This window comes from Melospiza melodia, chromosome 6, assembly GCF_035770615.1.
Source record: "Melospiza melodia melodia isolate bMelMel2 chromosome 6, bMelMel2.pri, whole genome shotgun sequence".
NCBI classification, from domain to species: domain Eukaryota; kingdom Metazoa; phylum Chordata; class Aves; order Passeriformes; family Passerellidae; genus Melospiza; species Melospiza melodia.
In genome coordinates, this window is record NC_086199.1 from 58,561,196 (window position 1) to 58,580,710 (window position 19,515).

The 19,515-nt window shown below is 39.5% G+C and overlaps 1 protein-coding gene across 2 annotated transcripts; it reads right to left on the reverse strand.

Annotated features, from left to right (window-relative positions):
- Positions 1-456: 456 nt before the first annotated feature.
- Positions 457-19,125, reverse strand: COPB1 (COPI coat complex subunit beta 1). Of its 2 annotated transcripts, none has more exons than XM_063158525.1 (22): positions 19,027-19,125; positions 16,611-16,761; positions 15,733-15,962; positions 14,526-14,695; positions 14,256-14,370; positions 13,606-13,698; positions 12,947-13,084; positions 11,882-12,001; positions 11,352-11,459; positions 11,114-11,260; positions 10,541-10,686; positions 9,429-9,525; positions 8,649-8,809; positions 8,002-8,122; positions 7,419-7,646; positions 7,066-7,245; positions 6,120-6,264; positions 4,593-4,712; positions 4,128-4,273; positions 2,797-2,886; positions 1,922-2,077; positions 457-790 (listed from the first exon to the last, which is right to left on the reverse strand). In XM_063158525.1, the coding sequence occupies exons 2-22, from the start codon at positions 16,699-16,701 to the stop codon at positions 731-733; spliced, it is 2,862 nt and encodes a 953-aa protein (XP_063014595.1). In that variant the 5' UTR covers positions 16,702-16,761; positions 19,027-19,125; the 3' UTR covers positions 457-730. The 2 variants fall into 2 exon arrangements, with proteins under 2 accessions (XP_063014595.1, XP_063014596.1); XM_063158526.1 differs by lacking the exon at positions 19,027-19,125 and adding an exon at positions 18,122-18,246.
- Between the last annotated feature and the right edge of the window lie 390 nt (positions 19,126-19,515).

The window sequence follows — 19,515 nt, forward strand, 5'->3', positions numbered from 1 at the left end:
ACTGAAAAACTGCTTATGCTGCTACAGCTTTAATGCTGCACTTGGCTGTCTTTTTCACAGTAACTGAAAAATAAGAACACCACCAGCAATGTTATGTTACTCAGGATAACACTGCTAGGAAAGCACTTCAGAAACAAAGTTTTAGGTTCTACAACTTGCTGGAAAGAGCTGAATTTTGCCAGTCTCTTTTTTGATACTACAAGCTTGTCTGTGCCAAGTTATTACATTACCATCTAGAATATGCAGCCTTTAATTTAGCTGGCAAATTTATATTCTCCTAGGTATACCAGAGTATTTTAAGAATTATGATCACACATTCACATATTCAGGCCTGGTCATTACTGCAAACACTGAAGCTATTACAGACAGCAACTTTCTCAGAGTATCCAAGTAGCCCTGGACAGATATTCAACACTGATCAGATCATACAGAGATTATAACTGACAGACAAAGCAGTACTGGTATAACTTGTTTATTGTACTGTGAGCATCAGTATATATTAGAGACAAAGAAAACATGACTTCCAGGACAAAGAAAAAAAAACCTGGAGATTTAAAATTTGCCCGATATCAATCATGGAGAACCTATAAATTATCTGCTGGAATGCTTTCAGCTCAAAAGCTTGGCTTCTACAATTACAGAACACTGAAGAATATAAGATGTTCTGGATCCCAAAAGCCACATACCTAAGGTTAAACTGTAAAAGACCTGAAAAGACATTAGGTAAAATTTATAAACTTGTCTTCTTCTGAGACAGATTGATCTTATCTCCAAGGCTCAGGGCCATTCCCTGTAAGGAAAAGGAAAACAACAATCATGACACAAATACTTCACTTGAAAAGAACTTTTCTCATCTATATTAAAATGGAAATTCCATATATAGAAATCTATTAAATCAATGGCATGGAAATTTCCAGCTGCTCACATCTTTGTACATTTCATAGTGCTCACTTCCTTATCACTAGGTAAAGGTTAGGTCTACATATATTATTGAGACAATGAAACTTAACTGAGCTGGCAACTGTTACATGTGTTATCCATATGAAAAGCAAAAGACTAAAATATATTGTAAGCTTTTAACCTCCCACCCCAGACTACCAGGGGAGAAATGACAACTGCCTGTCCAGTTACTGAAATTAAACTGCTGAAAGTCCCAGTGCTGATACCAGTACACTCAGTGCACCACAGCTATGGAAAATTATTTCATCACAGAGCCAGAGTAATATTGCACAAAAACTGAAGAATCATCAAAAGAAACTGCATGAATAAATCCACGTATTCAATAGCACAATGATTTCAAGATGCAACCATGCTGGTATATGTAATAGAATGCAGTCTTCTGTAAAAATGGCACTGTAACATATCAGAAACTTTAATTTAAACCAGACCAAAATCTTTGTAGTGCCATCACATAAACAAAATGTTTTCTTTGAATATGAAAACTCTCAAGTACTCCTTTATTGTACACTGGTGAAAATATTTCTATTTTACATTGGTGTTTTTGTTTTATTTATCCCAAATCCCAGTCTTTTTTTTTAGTTGGGAGGTAGAAACTCTAAATGCCAAAGCAGATTCATATCTACAGAAATAACTCCTGCTAAAAACCTTGGGATTTTCTTTTGTTGTTTTTAAAAAGAATCAGTGAATAGCAATCACATGCATAAAATTTCCTTGTTGTGTGACACTGAAATGTGCAATTTGGTAGGAAAAACATCATATAACCCTGGGGCATATTTGATTTATTATTTAAAAGCAAATAAAATACAACATCCTATTTGCAGTACTATGGACAAAACTGGGAAATCTTGGCGCAAAGGCCAATTTTATGGCAACGCACCAGGAGAAAGGACTGTGAAAAGTCTGTAATGTTTGGGAGTGCTTGGTACACTGCCCTAAGGGGTGAGGGTGGCAAGGCCCATACCTGACTCTTGGCCCGGATGCGTATGTGGCCCGTGACAGGCGCCTCCGGGCCCAGGTGGATCGGCTTCTCAATGCTCACGTTGGCCAGGGCGTCCTCCCCGAAGATGGAGCGGGCGTAAAGATTGGCTGCCATGAAGCCACAGTAGCCTGAAAGGGCCTGTGGAAAGCACATGGGAACCCTTAAAAAACCAAAATCCTCTGAACACAGTTTAGTTCAGCATTAGTTCTCTAGGCAGTTATCAATGTGTCATGTTTACACTTCTTTCTTCGCCTGCAATGTTTTATAATCATGCACAGGGAAACAGCAGTGGGCCTTTTTCTAGAATTCATACTGGGAATTATGCAGTCTATAGAATTCATCAAGACAAGGCAGGTGGGCATTCTATGGTTTGTTTTAATCAACAGCAAAATGGCAAAGAAGTTAAATAGCTACTAAATTTGGTTACTACACATGTAATAGCTATCACACATGGTCTATCTTAACAGCTAGTAGCTATTATATATATTTGTTTTGCTTTACAACAAAAAGGCTAAACTGGCAAAAGAAAGGTAAATTTTGTCAGAGAAGGAAGAAATATGGAGCTACTAAAAAAACCCTTTATGTAAACAGATGGTCCTATAAAGTCTATGCTGCAGCTTAGCTACTATGAATCAAAATGGACATTCTGATTTTTCACCTTGGGACAACAGAATTTTGGTAACATTTATCTGCTTCTACTCATTTCAGAGTAAAAGCTTTGAGGTACATGTACTATTTCATTTTGTTTCATTTAATTTCATTTATTTGAAGAATATTAACAACAAATGTTGAACAAATTAAATAATAAAGTACAGGAAGTAAAAAAGTTATCTAAAATTCTCCAAGAAATAACTCACCTTCTCTGGAGTCAGGCATTTCATATTGGTTGACTTCAGTATGTGCTGTAAGTATTCATTTAAATCAATGATATTTGTATTCACTGTTACCTTCAAGAAGGAAAAAAAAAAAGGCAATTACTTTAATTAGCTCCTCAGGTATTTCTGAAATCTCTTCTTCAGGGCTCTATAAAGGAGATCACTTCCACATTCCTCCTTGAGGAACAGCACATTCAGTAAGCTGCATGCACTTCCCACTATGTGGTGGCATCACAGGAAGTCTTCCCCTCCTGCCCTCCACTTGTTAAGATGGAAAATTTCATGCTATTACCATGGTTTCTAAAATCTATTGGGTGAATAGGATACTCTGTTGAACATCTAGATTCTCTACAGCAAACAGTGGACTCCTTGTCTGAATACAGTTTACACATTGCCAGAACAAGAAAAAGCAACACCTAGTCCAAAGTTTGCTTTTAACCAGTGATAAAGATTCCTTTCATCTTCCTCTTCTAGCAACAACGCTCTCTGGGCTGCCTTGGCTTTACCATATTGCATATTATGTGCCTTGTTTAAATTGTTTTTAACATCTCTCTTAGGAGGAGTTTACAAACTACTAAGGCTTCATATATCATCCATTACAATATACTGGGCACAAGTTCCCCTGAGACATTTAAATCTAGTCCCAAGTGAGCACACCTATGTACCACACAAGGCTACAGTTCATGTAAAGTATCTCCCATTCTGCTTCTATTTCATTCTTATATATCATCTCCCTTAAACCCTTTTTTTCTTTTAGCTTTGGGCACCCTAGTTACTAAGAAGTGTAACCACTGTCTTGCTGGTCTTACACAGCACCCAGAACTTTATGCTACAGCTGTACTGCAAAGTAGCAAGGTAAAAGAAAGATGTTCCTGTCCCCCTGGCAGGGGGCTGGACTAAACAACCTTTAGAAGGTCTCTTGCAACCCACAGGACAATGTGATTAGAACTGGAGAGGCTGAGCAGCATGAGTAATTCTGCAGCCTCAGCATAAACCTAAATTTGTTGCCATCTCACCTTTGAGCCAAAATACACAGCAATCACCAGTCAGCTTGGACAGCTTCCATACAGGAGGTAAAGCTCAATGCACACAAGCTCTTTTGCAAGCCAAAACCCCAGTTATTGCATTGCTAAGCTGGTGAAACTGATAAGATAGCTGTAAGAGAATAAGCTACTTGAGGCAAGCATCCAATGAGGATGTTGAATGAGGTTTATGTGGCAATAGACAATGCTGTTGCAATGAGCTGCTGTAGAACAAGAGACAGAATTGTATCTCATCAACAAAGCAACATAGAAAAAAACTCAAAAACTAACTTTGTTTTCCCACTCAAATTCTGCCCACATCTGTCTGAACTCAGCATCTGTACAGGAAGCAGGCTGGATGTAATCCATGATGTCAATGTGAATGTCACTGAGAACCACACAGTTTCTGTCACTGGCTGCTCCAGAGACATCGTACACTGCAAGAGAACACACAAAACCACTTCTGAATGTTCCAAAAAGTGAATTTGCTCTTAATAAGGGTGCTGAGCTACCATCTGCCAGTTAACAACAGCCAACCCTTGCTCAATCTCATGCTGACAATTGTCCTAAAGGTAGCACATTCTACAATGGTTTTAAGTAACAGTGATACAGCTTTTTTTTAAATAATCACAAAATAGTCTTACATTGTAATTTAATTTCTTCTTTTAATATGAAGGGCTTTATTTTTGAGCTCATTAAGCAGTTACAAATACAATGCATTCATGTTAATTTTGCACACTGAAATTGTTTACTTACCAACATTACCAAAAATGATTCCATTTTCTGTAGAAGCGACTTTGACATTAGCTTTAATGTTTGCAAAATCATGTGGAGCAAGTGTCAGAGGAGATGGTTTTTCCACAAGTTTCAAGTCACCTGTGTAAAGAAATTGGGAGATGAAATCAGGGAACACTAGCAGTATACAATGAGCTTAGCTTCTGAACAACAGGTTTTATTTTCTTGTCATTCAATTTTTGCATCTATACAGCTGCACTAAACACCACCATAAAAATATTAATTGATTCGGAATTGGTTGGTTTTTTTTTTATAGTTTCCTAATTGCAAGAGAAATTACATTATATAACAATTTCAGTTAAAATATTGCTGTGTTCACCCAAACCCCACAGAAAACAAATGCAAATACTGAATTAAATGGGCTTTGGATGGAGTTTAGTATTAATTTTTAACAAGGAAATGGTTAATTCTACCTTGTATTTTAATCACTGACATCATCATAAGGCCTAACCCTATAGTCAAGTGCCTCAAATCCAAAGTACAATGTCCAGCACTACAGGCACCAAGCTATTTACTAAAAGGTCAAAATATCCCCTTGATTCTGAATATAATTGCTCCAAGGAAACACTAAGGGATGCATTTTTACTAATCCTTCAACAAGCAATTGGAGACTCCTTAATTCTATTAAACTGCAACTTGAGAACACAGCATGAGCAGCATGAACTCCACACATGGGAGTGATGCCTCAAGTCAGCTTTTGCAGTACATCAGCTGGGAAATACAGAATTCCACTTTACTGAGCTGACAAATAAAAAATACAACCTATTAAATAATGCAACCATTCGATTTATTCCCATCATTAGTCTCATCAAATGATTTACAAAATTTTTGGAGAAAGGTTATGCCCCTCCAGTCATGTTTATTATAGTGAAAAGTACATAATATGAGTTCTCCTAACATATTGTAAATGTATGTCAGCTCCTGACTGCCAAAACAGAAGACAACTAATAAGAAACTGGTTACTGTTCTAGAATTATGTGCTCCAGTGACTCCTCTAAGAGAAGTTAATGAAGCCTCAGTATTGTCCAAGCAAGACTCTGGTACAGCTGTTGGTATAGGGAATGGTTTCAGTTGAGTAAATGCAGTATTTAAGTGCTTCAGGCTGAGTGCAAAAACCACCTAGGGCAGATGGCTTTCTGCTCCATACCAGTTGGGATTTTGACCTATTTTTATTTTCCTGTCTATGGTAGCAGCACAATGAAAAATAAGTACATCAAAAAACCTGTCTATATATCAGAAAAAAAGGAGAAGCGGAAATGGAACACTATGTTTTTAGTGATAAAATCTGGCTATGGTTTATATCATCAGATTGCATTGTCAGTACATACAAACTTCCACCAAATATTTAAACCAATATATCTCTAAAGGCATTCAAAATGTGACTAGCTGGCATCACTTTGGAAGTGTTTCAGGAATTCCTTACAGTAGGGTAATGCCCAATTCCCAGAAGCTCAGAGCTGCTTTTTTGCAGCATGCAGCCCTCCTTACCCAGCGTGGCCAGCTCCAGGGTGCAGTTCTGCAGGGTGTCACTGGTCTGGTTGACCACGAGCACATCCAGCACAATGTCATACTGATTGACATGGACATAGGCTTCTGCATACACAGGGTCTGAGAAACCTGTCAGCTGAGTCACCTGTCACACAAGCCAAGGGATTCACCTCCTCAGAAAGCAGTTTAAAACACACAATCATTCAAACAATGACAAAAAATAAGAATAAAGTACACTTAAATTGATTATTATTTAATATGGGCCTCCAAAACAAGTTGCCTTCCTTCACATGTGCCCCTGCATACACACTATATATTTCTATACACATATAAACCCCTCCAGATGAAATGAATTCTGAACTAATAAGTTGCTAAAATATGAACTGTAATGCTATTTATTCTTAAGATGATCAGCAGCACAAAGAAATGCTGACTTAATATGAAAAGGTAATTTTAAACATCAAAAAGAATTCATCTGTTCTTTCAAAGTCTGGGGGTTTAACTCTTAACTAATGAATTACTCAAGTGATTGCCTCTCTTTAAACCTCCTCAGCAGGTTCTGCTAATCTACAGAAAAAAAAAGGCATAAAGAGTGAAATAAGGATGCATTGCACTTGGCAATAGGATACAGCAGCCAAAGAAAGGGGATCTTAATTACTTCTGGCATCCTTGCAACCTTCCCCATGAACTTTACTGGGATTTCAAAGCAGCAAACCCTAATTTCTTCTCCACGTTTCACCAGCTGAGCACTCTCCAAGTTTCCTTTTGGTTCTTCCTCTCCCCATTTGAGAAGGTAACAACTATAAGCACAAGTGGTTTTCTTTTTCTCCTCATCAGAATACAATTGTGTCTTCCCAATCAAGCAGCACAGTCTGGTTCATCAGTTGCAGTCTGCAATTCCCAAAATGATCCCATGTATACAATTAAAGCACTGATTTCCCACTACCTTATTAAGTTTGGAAGCAAGAGGATCAGCAGCCTCTTTCCTCTGTGTGTTTCCCATTGCTGCAAGAAGGCTAAGCTGGAACTGGTCTTCTTTTGAGCTCATTTCATTTTTAGCAGTAAGCTGCATGAAGGAAATGGGATCATCTGGCTGAATTGTCACATTCCTCTTCTCAGATTCTTTCTGCAGGAAGAGAGCAATTCAAGAATTCACAGTGAATTCCATTCCTTAGCACAGAAAAAGTCAACTAATGGCTCACCTACACAGAGTCAAATGGTGACATTTCTGAGACCAGCTTGGATGTGAACACCTGTAAAACTCCAAGTGTTTATGGTTACACACTGATAACAGCTCACCTTCTGGGAAAGTTTCTCCTCTTCTAGCTTGGCTGACAGCATGTGAGAGAGGGACTGCCTGCATTCTTTGTTGAAAATGTCATTCATGAGAGGAGAACATTCTGACAACACTTTCAGACACAACGAAATACGATCCACATCATCATCTGTAATTGGCTTCTTGGGAAGAGAAGACTTTCCCAAGTGGAGAATTGTGGCCATCAGCAGCATTGCTTCAGCATTAAAGGACTGAGAAGGAGCACAAAGAGAATGGAAGAAGGTTATTGCATTTGCCACAGCTTTAAAGAAATGTTGACTTCTGACTTATTTAGGAAAAGGTGCATATTAATCAAACCATAACATCTCTGAAGAGATTACTTAGTTTTTTAGCATTTGTTATCTGAAACCAAGCAGAATGATTTAGAGACTGTCTAGATAGAATGGCTGGAAAGCAGCAGGTCCTGTTTGTGATCCAAACTAATCATTATTATCCAATCACATAACTGGCACTTCACTTTGGACTTAACCCATTTTGCATCTTTTGAAAAGAAAAGAGGCAAAAAGCAGCTGTTCCTTAAATGTGAAAACACAAGAGATGACTCACATTTTGTTTCTTCTTTTCCTGAACTAGGGACACATAACGCAAAGCAATCTTGGTTAAAGTTGTAGCAAGGGAAGCTGCAACAAAGAAATCTCCATCCAGCAAGAATCCTCGTAAGGGAGGTCTGCAAAGACAAATGATCCTCAGAAAACTACTTCTGGATGACAATCTTCAGCCTACTTCTCTTAACCTTCATACTGTACAAGCAAAACAAGTTTGAAACACCTCACAAGGTTGAGTGTTTTCCTTCTCAATGTAATTTTCTAGATACAGAGATTTTCACAAGTCACCACAGTCATTTCCATGTGGACTAGGGAGAGAGAGGTGTAGGAATGCAACGTGATATAAAAGGAAGAAAATATTTTAATCTAAAGGCACTATCTCTGTATCCAACTAAAACTGTGAGAGAACTTTATATGTAAAAAAAATCAACTAGAATTCAGGACATCATAATTAATAAAGCACTTATTTATACACTAAGCTTTGATTACAAATCCTAAGCAATCAGGCAACTTCCTATTCTATCTAGCTAGGATTAAAACAGGAAACTCCCTCAACCACTGAACTCTGTATGACAGATAACACCACTCAAATAAACAAAGATAAAAATTAACCAAGTCATTCCTGGCCAAGCATGAAATCACAAATACCTGTCTTCTTCCTTTTTGGCAGGTCGGGAACTGCTAAGAGCACTTTGTGTTGCATAAGTGCCCATCTCTGTCACTAATTTTTGGGCTGGACCCACAGACACCTCTTCTTCAGGTTTGAGCTCACCAGCTTCTTTCTTGATTTCAGATTCTACTATTGGGATCTAAAAATGAGCAGGAAGCAACTGTTACAATTAAAAGAAAAGATATATTTTTGTTCCATAGGTTTTAATAAAAATTATCTGCATTACTGAGGTAATGGTTTTATAACCAAAGGTTCTAAATATTGGTTTTATAACCAAAAGGTCAGCTACACTGCATCAGTTCGGGGAGAATTTGAGGAAATAAGCAGATATTGAAATACACACAGAAGCTTCCTATACATGCAATAAAGCTCTCATTGATGAACTAGATTTTGTTAGAGAAGTATTGCTCTCAGAACAACACAAACTGAAGGCATTTTTTCTTTGCTACTGGATATAATTAAATCATATCATAAAGCTGCCATAATTTTCTGAAATAAGGAATTTCCCAACTTTTCTTGTAACAGATATCACTTATTCTCAGCTCAAGTATGCTACTTGAAAAAAATGAGTAATGAATGCAAAACCCTGACTGCTTTTTACTTAAGATTTTCTGTGCAAATGCCAGTACACAAGTCCTCAAAACACTGTTACATATTACTTGATCTTTCTAAAATACTTTTTCTTAGAAAACCCACTGCATAATGGCAGGAAAAACCACAAAGAGCCAGGAAACACAAAAACCCCAAAACATACACACCTCTCCGAGTGATCTGCGAACCTCTGTCATTACACTTTGTATATCCTCCTTTGTGCTGCAATATTCTCCAAGGATCCATAATGCTCCTCGATAAATCCTGAGACAAGAACAGTAATTTAAATCATGCTTTCGTGATATACTCAAATCAGCACCAAGAAAAGTGATTTAAAGTGATTTATCAGGTAGTAAAGGCCAGTCTTGACAAATTCAAAAGGACACAACTGACAAAAGCAGGTTAAATCAAAAGCAATTATCTTTTAAGCCTTAGTAAACTCATGAAAAACTACATCAAATTAGATATATTCTCTGCTACATTTTAATTGCCATTTTAAACCTGAAATACACAAAATTAAATTTCATTGGGATCATAATGAAATACTCCACTGCATGTGAACAAAGTCAGCTCTAAATTCTCCATTTAACTGAGACAAACTCATTTTTCCATTATACAGGAGAAAATGAAAAACCAGAACAAGAATGAAGATTAGGAAAAGAATAGCAAAGCTTCAGAGGGATTTTTTCCCCCACTTAATGAGATTACAATGGAGATGGGATTCAGAATTTTCTGTGTATTAGGAGAATGACAAAGTGCTCTTCTGACACAGAGAAATTCTCATATGACTTAACCTTTACAGATCCATCAGCAAGCAAAGTTTTTAGAGCCCTGAAAGGTACTAAAATAGCTTTATACTTTGTAAAGCTCAGTCTATGTTAGATTAGGCTTTCTAATAAATGTACAGTATTTCCAGTTGCCTACAAGTGCAAATTCCTTAGGAATTCTGTTTTAGTAAATATATTACTTTATGTTTGGCCTTCATCAACAACACTACATCCGAGCAAGGAGAATTACAATTATCAAGTGCATTATAGAAATGGAAATTGAATTTATTTCATTTTGCATTTATTCAATGTAACAAATGCCCAATTTACCTCTTGCACAAACAGGCAAGAAGAAAGCTGTACCTAGAAATCTCCTACCTCAAAATATCTAGGCTCACAGTCACTCTGTGTGGATAATGTGGATTTTGGTACATATTTAATGATAATATACATTCAATGCAAGTGAGCCACAGGTGCTCCCAAGTCTGTTTGATATCATATTCTGGACTCACTTGACAGATTTAATAGCATGAAAGACTTCAAGCATCTTCTCAACAATAAGAGGTCTGAGGTTTTCAAATCTCTGGATCGCTTCCCGCACAAACTCCAGGACATCGGCGGCTGCCGCTTCGTTGTTGTCACTAAGGAACTCCATCAGCTGCCAGGAAAGATTGAACATCAGCACAAACAGAGAAGTTTGTACAATAATACTTCCCTTCTATGTTCAGAAAAATAAAACTCCTTATGTATCTCCAGTGAAAAAAACATGAAGTCAAACAACCTTAAGCATATTCCAAACAAGTACCAATTATTGCATTCCCAAACTGTTTTTCTAGTGATCCAAATTATTGCACTTTTAAAGGTGCTCTTCAGCTCATGTTCTTCAAAAATATATTAACAGTCTCAGAAAAACAAAAAATTACAGCATCAAAAGTCCTATGTTTCTTTAGGAACTAAAAATAGCATTGGTTCTTGTGAGGTTCATTATGAGGCCACTATGAGGAACACCTCAGCTCCAGCAATTCTGCAGGTGTTGGGTACAGGTGTAACACATGCAATGAGAACACAATGAAATATTTGCATACCACTGGAATAACATTGGCAGCCATGTCTGGGAAGCGAACACTGCAGGAATGCAGTGTCCGAACCAGCAGCTGTCTGTACTTGTCTGTATCCTCATGCTCTGTCACATTATTAGTTTTAATCACTTCCTTCTTCAGAACAATCACAAGCTGCAGAAAAGATCAAATCAAATTTTTTAAAAAGTGACATTTTTCAAAAGAAAGAAAATAGTGTAATGAATCAAAAGCACATATAATTTACCTCCTCCACATTTCTTGAAGACACAAGATCCAGAGCCAGCTGAAGGGTCTTTTTGCGCACTTCTAGATCTGGGGTGCTCAACACTCTGAGGATGTCCATAACCAGATCCTGAAACAATAACAAAGTCAAGTATTTTGCCATTTTAAATTGCTTCCTCTTCATACAATTCTAATTTTCAGTCCTCAATGATTTTCAAAGCCTTTCTGGATACATAATATATGATGTACTGCCAAGCAAGCAGCAGGCATTAGAACTTCTCAGTGTTCATTTAATACATTTACACAGACATCTCCTATGCAGTTACACCATTAAACCTTACAACCACGACAGCATTTGTCATTGTTAATTCTTATGCAGACAACAAAAGCAGCCAAGTCATAAACATAGAAGTCCATCCAATATGTGTTCAAAAACATACCAACAGGAAATTGAAACTTCAGAAGTTCTTCTCTTCATTGCAAAAACCTGGGAGATTTGTTATTGAAGGCTTTTCTTTCCTAAGGCTTGCAGGAAAAGAGACAGCAACATACCTGCAACACTCGTTCGTGGGAGGGATGCTCCTTCAACTCAATCAACCGATCCAAGACAATCAGTTTCACATTATTATCACTTTCTTTAATGATCAAATCTATGTAGCATTGGGCAGCAGCCTAAAATTAAAAGGATCAAAACCATTTTTTTAAGTCAGGAAGAGAATAAACTGGAAAATTTTGAAATTGAGGAAAAGACTCCTATTTTACTATTAAAGCAGCTACTCAGAGCTGGTACAGAAATTAACCTTATAAACAGAGTTTAAAATTTTTTGTTCACTATGTTACAAAAATCACACATGAAGGCTCACAATGGCATCACCTTACAGTACACAGACTTGACTTCAAATTCAAAGACAGATGTAAGATAGGTTATCTGACATGCTCTGGGTCAGCTGTGAAATATGCAACAGGGCATGAAAACCAACTTAAAAGAGCTGGCAGTATTAGCCTACCTAGATTAGGTTTTAATGACAGCTTCTAGGTACAGTGTGTCTACTTCACCAAAATGAGTATGCCAAACCAAGAATGCTGGAATTCATACTCCCCCTGACTTTTGGAAACTATGAGTGACAATGTTCTAATCCTATGCATAACCTATCTTTTAAATTTCCATACAAATTCTAAATTTCTAAGTGATCCTCAACCATCAGCTGTAGAAATATAAAACTAAGAACCCCAGGTCAATCAGTAATCAACATGAATCTTCACTGTTTTATGCTTCTACCCTGGTCTGAAATAAGTGACATTCATGAGTAAAAAATTTCATCCAATCTCTGAAATCTTCAGCTGTAGTCTGCTTTGCTAACTAGGCCAAGTAGATCACAGGTTGGTCCAACAGTCTGCACAGTATTCAAGATTATGCTCTACCAAAGTGACATGAAATCCACTAGCTCCAGGTCTGCTCAGTCTTTTTTTGTGACCAATTCTAAGAGTTACTTTCAGATAGTGTTTCATATGAGAAATGTTACTAAAACCTTCTCTCTCAAGTATCAACATGCAGCACACAGCGTTCGCCTCAGTGCACTAGAAGCTACTGAAGAGCTGCAAACATCCCTTTCATACCTTGATTGCTGTGGGTGCACTGGAGAGTGTAACCAGAGTACCTGCAGCCTCATACTTCACTGCAGGACTGGAGGACTGCAGCAGGTTGTAGATGCAGCGAATGAACCGAGCTCTCTCCGATGGATTCGCGTGACAGACCTCGATAAAAGAATGATCCACAGTTGGCACACAAAGAAAAGAGCAATCCTACAGCTCACCTGCTCCACTATCTCACAGAGAGGAGAAAATTAACAGCATTTTCTGGTGACAGGAAGTGTCATTCACAGCTGTAAAACTCTAATTTCAAAAGCTGTTCTCAACAACTCTGAGCAATGCTACAGTCTTAAAATCTCCCATCAAAAGGAAGGGCAGAGCCTCTAACAGCCTCTGTAAGAGATGGCCTGCTCATGCCCACGAAGAGCACTCTGATAATATTGTCCCCATCACAGCAAATCTGGTGAGACTTATTGCTCTGTACAGTGCACACTTGAGCTCTTTATCATTTCAAGAGACAAGATTTATTGAGCTCTATTAAGCAATGACATATTCCTGACATGAACAAGAAGTCAGCTAAACCCTTTTCCAGCAATATTCTATCCCTTTTTAAAAACAGTCTAATATAATTCTATAAATTAACATGTGCCATTTATTTTAAATGTGCCACAACATTTCCCTTTTACCTTGTAAATTAGTTCAACAATAACCAATTGCAGTATGTCACCAAAGGTCTGCACTTGGTCAATACAGGTACTCAAATAATCCAAAGCTCGATCCTACAAAGAAAATAAATTATTTTATATTATTCAGAGTTTGCCCACTCAGTTGAATTTTAAATAAAAACACATGCTAAAAATCAAAATACAAAACAGCCTTTATGCAATGCTTCAACAATTTAGGAAAACACTGTAGACCTAAAGAGCAAAATAATCCATCCTGTCTATAGAGGGCAAAAAGAGAGACAAACGAATGGTAATTATGCAAAAAAGGCAATTGCCTGTAGAACAAGTGATCCAAAACACTAAACAGACACTACCATTTCTTTCTCATGTAACTACAAAAGCTTTAGAACAGCAGATAATGGACTACTTCTCAGTGAGGTTATGCTCACATTTTTCAGCACCTTCACCAAATAGAGTAGTTCTCCTTTAAAATAAAGAGAGCACTAAAAACCTACATTATCAGTACCAAATAGCCCACAAAAGCATTAACACTACCATACATGGGGTTTTTTATGAATACAAGTAGTTTATACTATCAACAAACTACTGGCTAGTTACCCACCATATTTACAATTATTAAACCAAATGACTTTGAGGGCAGGTATCCTTACCTGATCTGCATGAATTAGCATCATAAATGCATTTCTTTTGCAGCTTGCATCTTTCTCATTCACCAAGAAATCATGGATCAGTTCAGGAGCATCAGGTATAAGATGTTCAAAGTTCCTTTAGAAGAAAAAAACGTAATTAAGAGCGGAGTAAAACCCAGGGATGCCCATAAAACAGAGGAGAAAAGGCAAACAAACATAGAAGTTCTGACCAGCAGTCTAGGGAGTGCTAAATCTCTGAGCTCTCCAAAGCTGTGCCCGGTTGGTGCGTACCTGTAGATGGTGTAGATGGCCAGCACGGCGTTGCGGCGCACGTAGCTGTGCCGGTGCTCCAGGCACGCGCGGATGGCCGGCATCAGGGGCTCCAGCAGCTCAGCCTCCTTCAGCTTGCACAGAAAGCGCAGGGTGGAGCCTCTGATAAACTCGTTGGGGTGCTGGAGATCCTAAAAGCAACAGGAAACGTAGCTGAAATGCCAGACTCTCCAGATGAATGCACTTACCACCCTCTCCCACACTCAGCTCTCCCATGGTACAAGCTCCCAACATTCCCAAAGACATCTCACTGTTTTCTCAAGAAATTATTTATTTATTATTTCTCAAGAAATTAATATTAATGCCGCCCAGGATGTGTGTCTAGACGCTGAACAGAGTATTTGTCACTTTGAAATTCATCCAGTCACTGATCAGAAAACTGTGCTTGTATATACTGGTAAAGGTTGTGTGTGCCTGAGAACTGCTTGTGCTGCTGTAAAGATTGATAACAAGGATGTTATTTTGTCTAGCAGAAATCACTCTAATTTTTGTATTTGTAATTTTGTTAAGACTATCGGGTGGGATTTTTCATACTTGGCCCCAGTGACATCCCACCAGTTAATTAAAACCAATTACACAATGTATCACAGACTATCACATACTCCTATTGCTTTCCTAAAGCACTGCTGCCCCACAATATTTAAAAATATGTATTTATGTGCAATAAAACTTACAAAGCCTGCAGGATTTTTGTCTGGATTGTGTTTGTTTACTCTGATTACCATGGCTGTGAAAGCTCAGCCTGTGGGCATTCTTGCACATTGGATATAAATTTCTTTTATATATAAGCTCATCTGTTTCCAACCCATTCCCAAATCTGAAGCTCCTTATTATCTTTATGAAGGTGTTTCCCAAACATATCACAATAGTGTCCTTTTATGACCCATGGCTCGTCCAAATTCCTGGAGGATGGTAACTATGTTACCCCTCACAAGGAAACAGAGCACTACATTTTTGTTAAATTGTACCACTAAAAGAATGCAAAACTCCTTGGTAGTAGATCTGCTGCCTATCTGCAGTTAACCAGCTCTGAAGCGCTGAGACACAGCTGATAGGATGGAAATGCTGAGCATAAACAATGTTTATATTTATTCAGTAACACAAAATGCTGTCCCTTGTACAAAGATCCAGCAGAGGAACACAAGCAATGAAATAACCAAGAGGTTACCTTTCGGTATGCATCACACACAAGGATCATTTCCTGCAGGAGCCTGCCATCTGGAGTGGTCTTTGGCACGATCTCCCAAAAGACAAGCAGCAGCTTTTTGATGGTATGGTCTTGGAGAGGCAGCACAAAACGTATGATGGTCATCAGGAGCCCAGGCAGCTTCTCACCATTCAGAATCATAATGATCACCTTCTTCAAGGCCTCTGTCTTCAACTTGACATCTCCTTTTTCTACAGGAGGAAATGAAGTGAGCGAGGCTGACATGTCACAGCTACTTTAACAGGAATATTGATCCTCAGTGTCAGAAGACACAAACTCCTCTGAAGGGGTGAAATACAGCACATCAATAAAATCCTTCCCTTTACTTCTATTAAAGAATAAAGAGGAAGCAAGAGATATTTAAAAATAAGCATGGAATTCATGGACTAATCAGCAGATCAATATATTGGAATTGAAAGAGTTCAAATCCCAAGGCTGTTTTAATGCTTAAATTTGTACCAGGATACTACAATGTGCCCTGGAGTCACACATATATGAGATCCCACAGTGCATTGAATGAGTGACAACACAATTTGTTGCTTATTCCAAAAAAATCTGCTCAAATCTGCCTTAGCCCAAGCAGGTATTAAAACTCCCAAAAAAAAAAAAGATTTCAGATTTTCCCAGACTGTGGAGTACACCAAAGCACATAAAACAATATCATGAAGTTTGTCAAAGCACATCAAACAGAGGAACAGACATATTCCAGAACTCAACAGAAAATAAACATGAAACTGACTTGTTTCAGCTTACAAAATGTAAACAATACTCGAGGAAAGGCACTATGAGAGAATAATTCAGGTAAGATGGAGCATCCATCAGTCACTGCCAATACTTGCCTAGGTCATTTTTTAAGCTGATTTCAGAAGGTGGCTCTGAATCCATGGGGACGTTGATCAATGTGTAACACACGTTCTCTGCAGCAGTCATGGCTCTCGGTTACAGCAGCTCTCTCAAGGGAAGAAATATTTTCACACAATGTCAGACAACCTAAAAACCAAGCAAACAAAACCATCCCAAAGTTAAAAGACTTTATTAACAAACACAAAAGCATTATTATAACTGACTTAAAGGCTTGCAGGATGGATGCAGCAGCTTCTCCCTCCTGGAGTCATTCCCTGATCCCAGCTCCTGTACTCCTGTGTTCCTCCAGGTGAATGACCCAAGCTGCAAAATTAGCTGAAAAACTTCACAGAAAGAAGAAAAAACGAAAAGATAAAGTTCTGGACTCAATTAACAAGCTGAATCAGTTTATGCAGGAGGCTTTGAAGATGAGCATGAGATCAAAGAGAGCAAAAACCAAGGATGGGAGAGAAGAGAAAGATGGAGAGAGAAGCATTTTACCTGCCAGGGATCATCAGGTCAGCTCAACTCTACTGTCTCCACTAGACACTAATGAGGAAATCAAGTCATTTTATGGTGAAAAAGGACAAGAAGGCTACAGATCTATCAAAGCTGCTGTGTGCCTGACAGTCCAGGTAATGAAATCTGCTATTAAGCTCAATTCTCATTCTCATGTTTGTTTTTTTTCCTTGCGTAATAGATATCTAGGATCAAATCAACCCTTTTGTTGTATCAATCCTCATTCTCATGTTTGTTTATTCTTTATGTAATAGACATCTAGGATCAAATCAACCTTTTTATTCTATTTCTTAGGTAATGAAAAATGCTCAAGCCTGAGCTTGCTTGGCTAATGCTGTGATACCACACTGACAAGCACAGCAAAGAAAACTGTTACTGTTTATTACATGAGCCAGTTTGTACTTTTTACAGAAATTGTGTCAAAAATAAATCAGCTTTTATTGATACTAATTGTCTGGAAGTCTGAGACTCCCTTTTCTCATCAAAGGGGCACGCAGAGAACATCACCCTGAACAGAGAGCAGGGAAGTTGTGCTGAGCTGGGCTGCTGTCTCTTTCTCCACACAAGAAAACAACTCACATCAATCAGCACCAAAACAATCACCCCAAAAAATAATTGCAACACAAATGTTTAAAGAAACTCTCCTCTTCCCATTATGAATTTCTGTATTTTAAGGCCTAGATTCCTTAACTTTGTTGCTTACAAATATCTACATAAACCACTCGTTCAAGGAATGACTGGATGTGGCCCTTAGTGCCATGCTCCAGTTGACAAAGGTGGTGATCAGTCAAAGGTTGGATCTGATGATCTCAGAGGGCTTTCCCAAGTGCTTTCTTGCCTCAGCAGCAGCTTTTTTGCTTACACTCCCTGTGCAGTTACCCAGAATTCCTGCCTCAAAGCCCTGCAGCCGGCACCTTCACCTACAAGAAGAATTCACACAGACCATAAAGCAGATCCTTGTGAAAGCAGGGCACGTTTCTTTACTCACACAGAGATCTCAGCTGCAGAAATTTCCAAAATCACGGTCAAACATATCTCTGAAGAGTGATAAATAAGTGCACTTTGGGCTCTGAAAAGCAGCAATGAAAAACAACTCTCCTGAAACACCGAGCTGGGAGATCTGGCAGGGAAAACCACCATCCCGTTTTCCTCCTTGCAAGGCACAAAGAGTTGAAATCAGAGACCCTGAGAGCCCACACGGACACAGATCTGGTGCTGCTTTAACTCTCCAGCAGTAACATCTCTGTCCCCTGTGGGAGTCACTGAAGGGTTGGGGTCGGAAGGGGCTTTAAAGATGAATTCATTCCAAACCAGGCTGCTCAGAGCCCCATCCAACCTGGCTCGAACACGTCCAGGGATGGAGCACCACAACCAGACCCCACGGGAATCGAAAGTTAGAGTTTACAGAGCGCAGGAAGGCAAAGCCACGCCTGCTCGCCACCTACATCCCCGGGGAGCCGGAGCAACGGGGGCACCCAATGAACCCAAACCTCGGGGATGCACCGCTCTACTGACGCACAGCTATAACACAGAGCGTGCAAAATGTTTGCTAAAAATCCCCACAAATTTCCAGCCGGCTGAGGGCTATTTCTCCCTTCGTGTCCCAGCTCCTACTTCCACTCCAAACCCGGGCATTTTAAGCTACGAGGCAAAACTTCCCTCAGTGCCCGTGTCCGCCTGCCATTCCCGTGAGGGAGCCCCGAGCCCCGCAGCTCTCTCCACGCCACAAACCCTCCCAGAGCCGCCCGCGCCCCGGGGCCCTGCCGGGGCCACCGGCAACATGGGGGCCCTGAGGCCTCGGGCCTTGCGGCGCCCAGCGGAGAAGCGGCTCCCGCCCCCTCCCCCCGGCCCCGCGAGGCCGCCGCTCCGAGGGCCAGCCGTGCGGCTCCGTACCGGGCGGAGGGGTCGGGCCGGTCTCGGTGCGGAGCTGAGCCCGCGGCGCTGCCGCTCCGGCGATGGCTGACGTGGAGCCGCGCCCGCCCCGGCCACATCGCGCGTACGGCGGCCGCGGCGGGACACGCCTCCCGTCAGCGCGAAAGGGGCGGTGCCGCCAGGCGGGAAAGGGGCGTGGTCGGGAGGGGCGGGGCTTGTGACGTCACATCTGCGCGGACGGCGGGGTTTTCCCGCGCGGGGGGATCCGGGACCCTCGGGATGCAGGAAAACAGCGGAAAATAGCGACCGAAAATAAGATTAAACACCCCTCCCCACACAGATAGATACAGATACAGATAGATATAAGATATATAGATATATACAGATATAGATAGAGATATATAGATATATAGATAGACAGATTAGATAGATAGATTAGATTAGATAGATAAAGATATATATATATATATATAGATAGATATAGATCGATATAGATAGAGATAGATTAGA

Excerpts from the sequence above, each read along its gene's own strand:
- COPB1 (XM_063158525.1), bottom strand. The coding sequence starts at position 16,701 with ATGACTGCTGCAGAGAACGTGTGTTACACATTGATCAACGTCCCCATG. Across the intron at positions 10,687-11,113 it reads CTGCCAATGTTATTCCAGTG|CTGATGGAGTTCCTTAGTGA; the intron begins GTATGCAAATAT and ends CTTTCCTGGCAG. Across the intron at positions 9,526-10,540 it reads CATGCTATTAAATCTGTCAA|GATTTATCGAGGAGCATTAT; the intron begins GTGAGTCCAGAA and ends TTCTTGTCTCAG.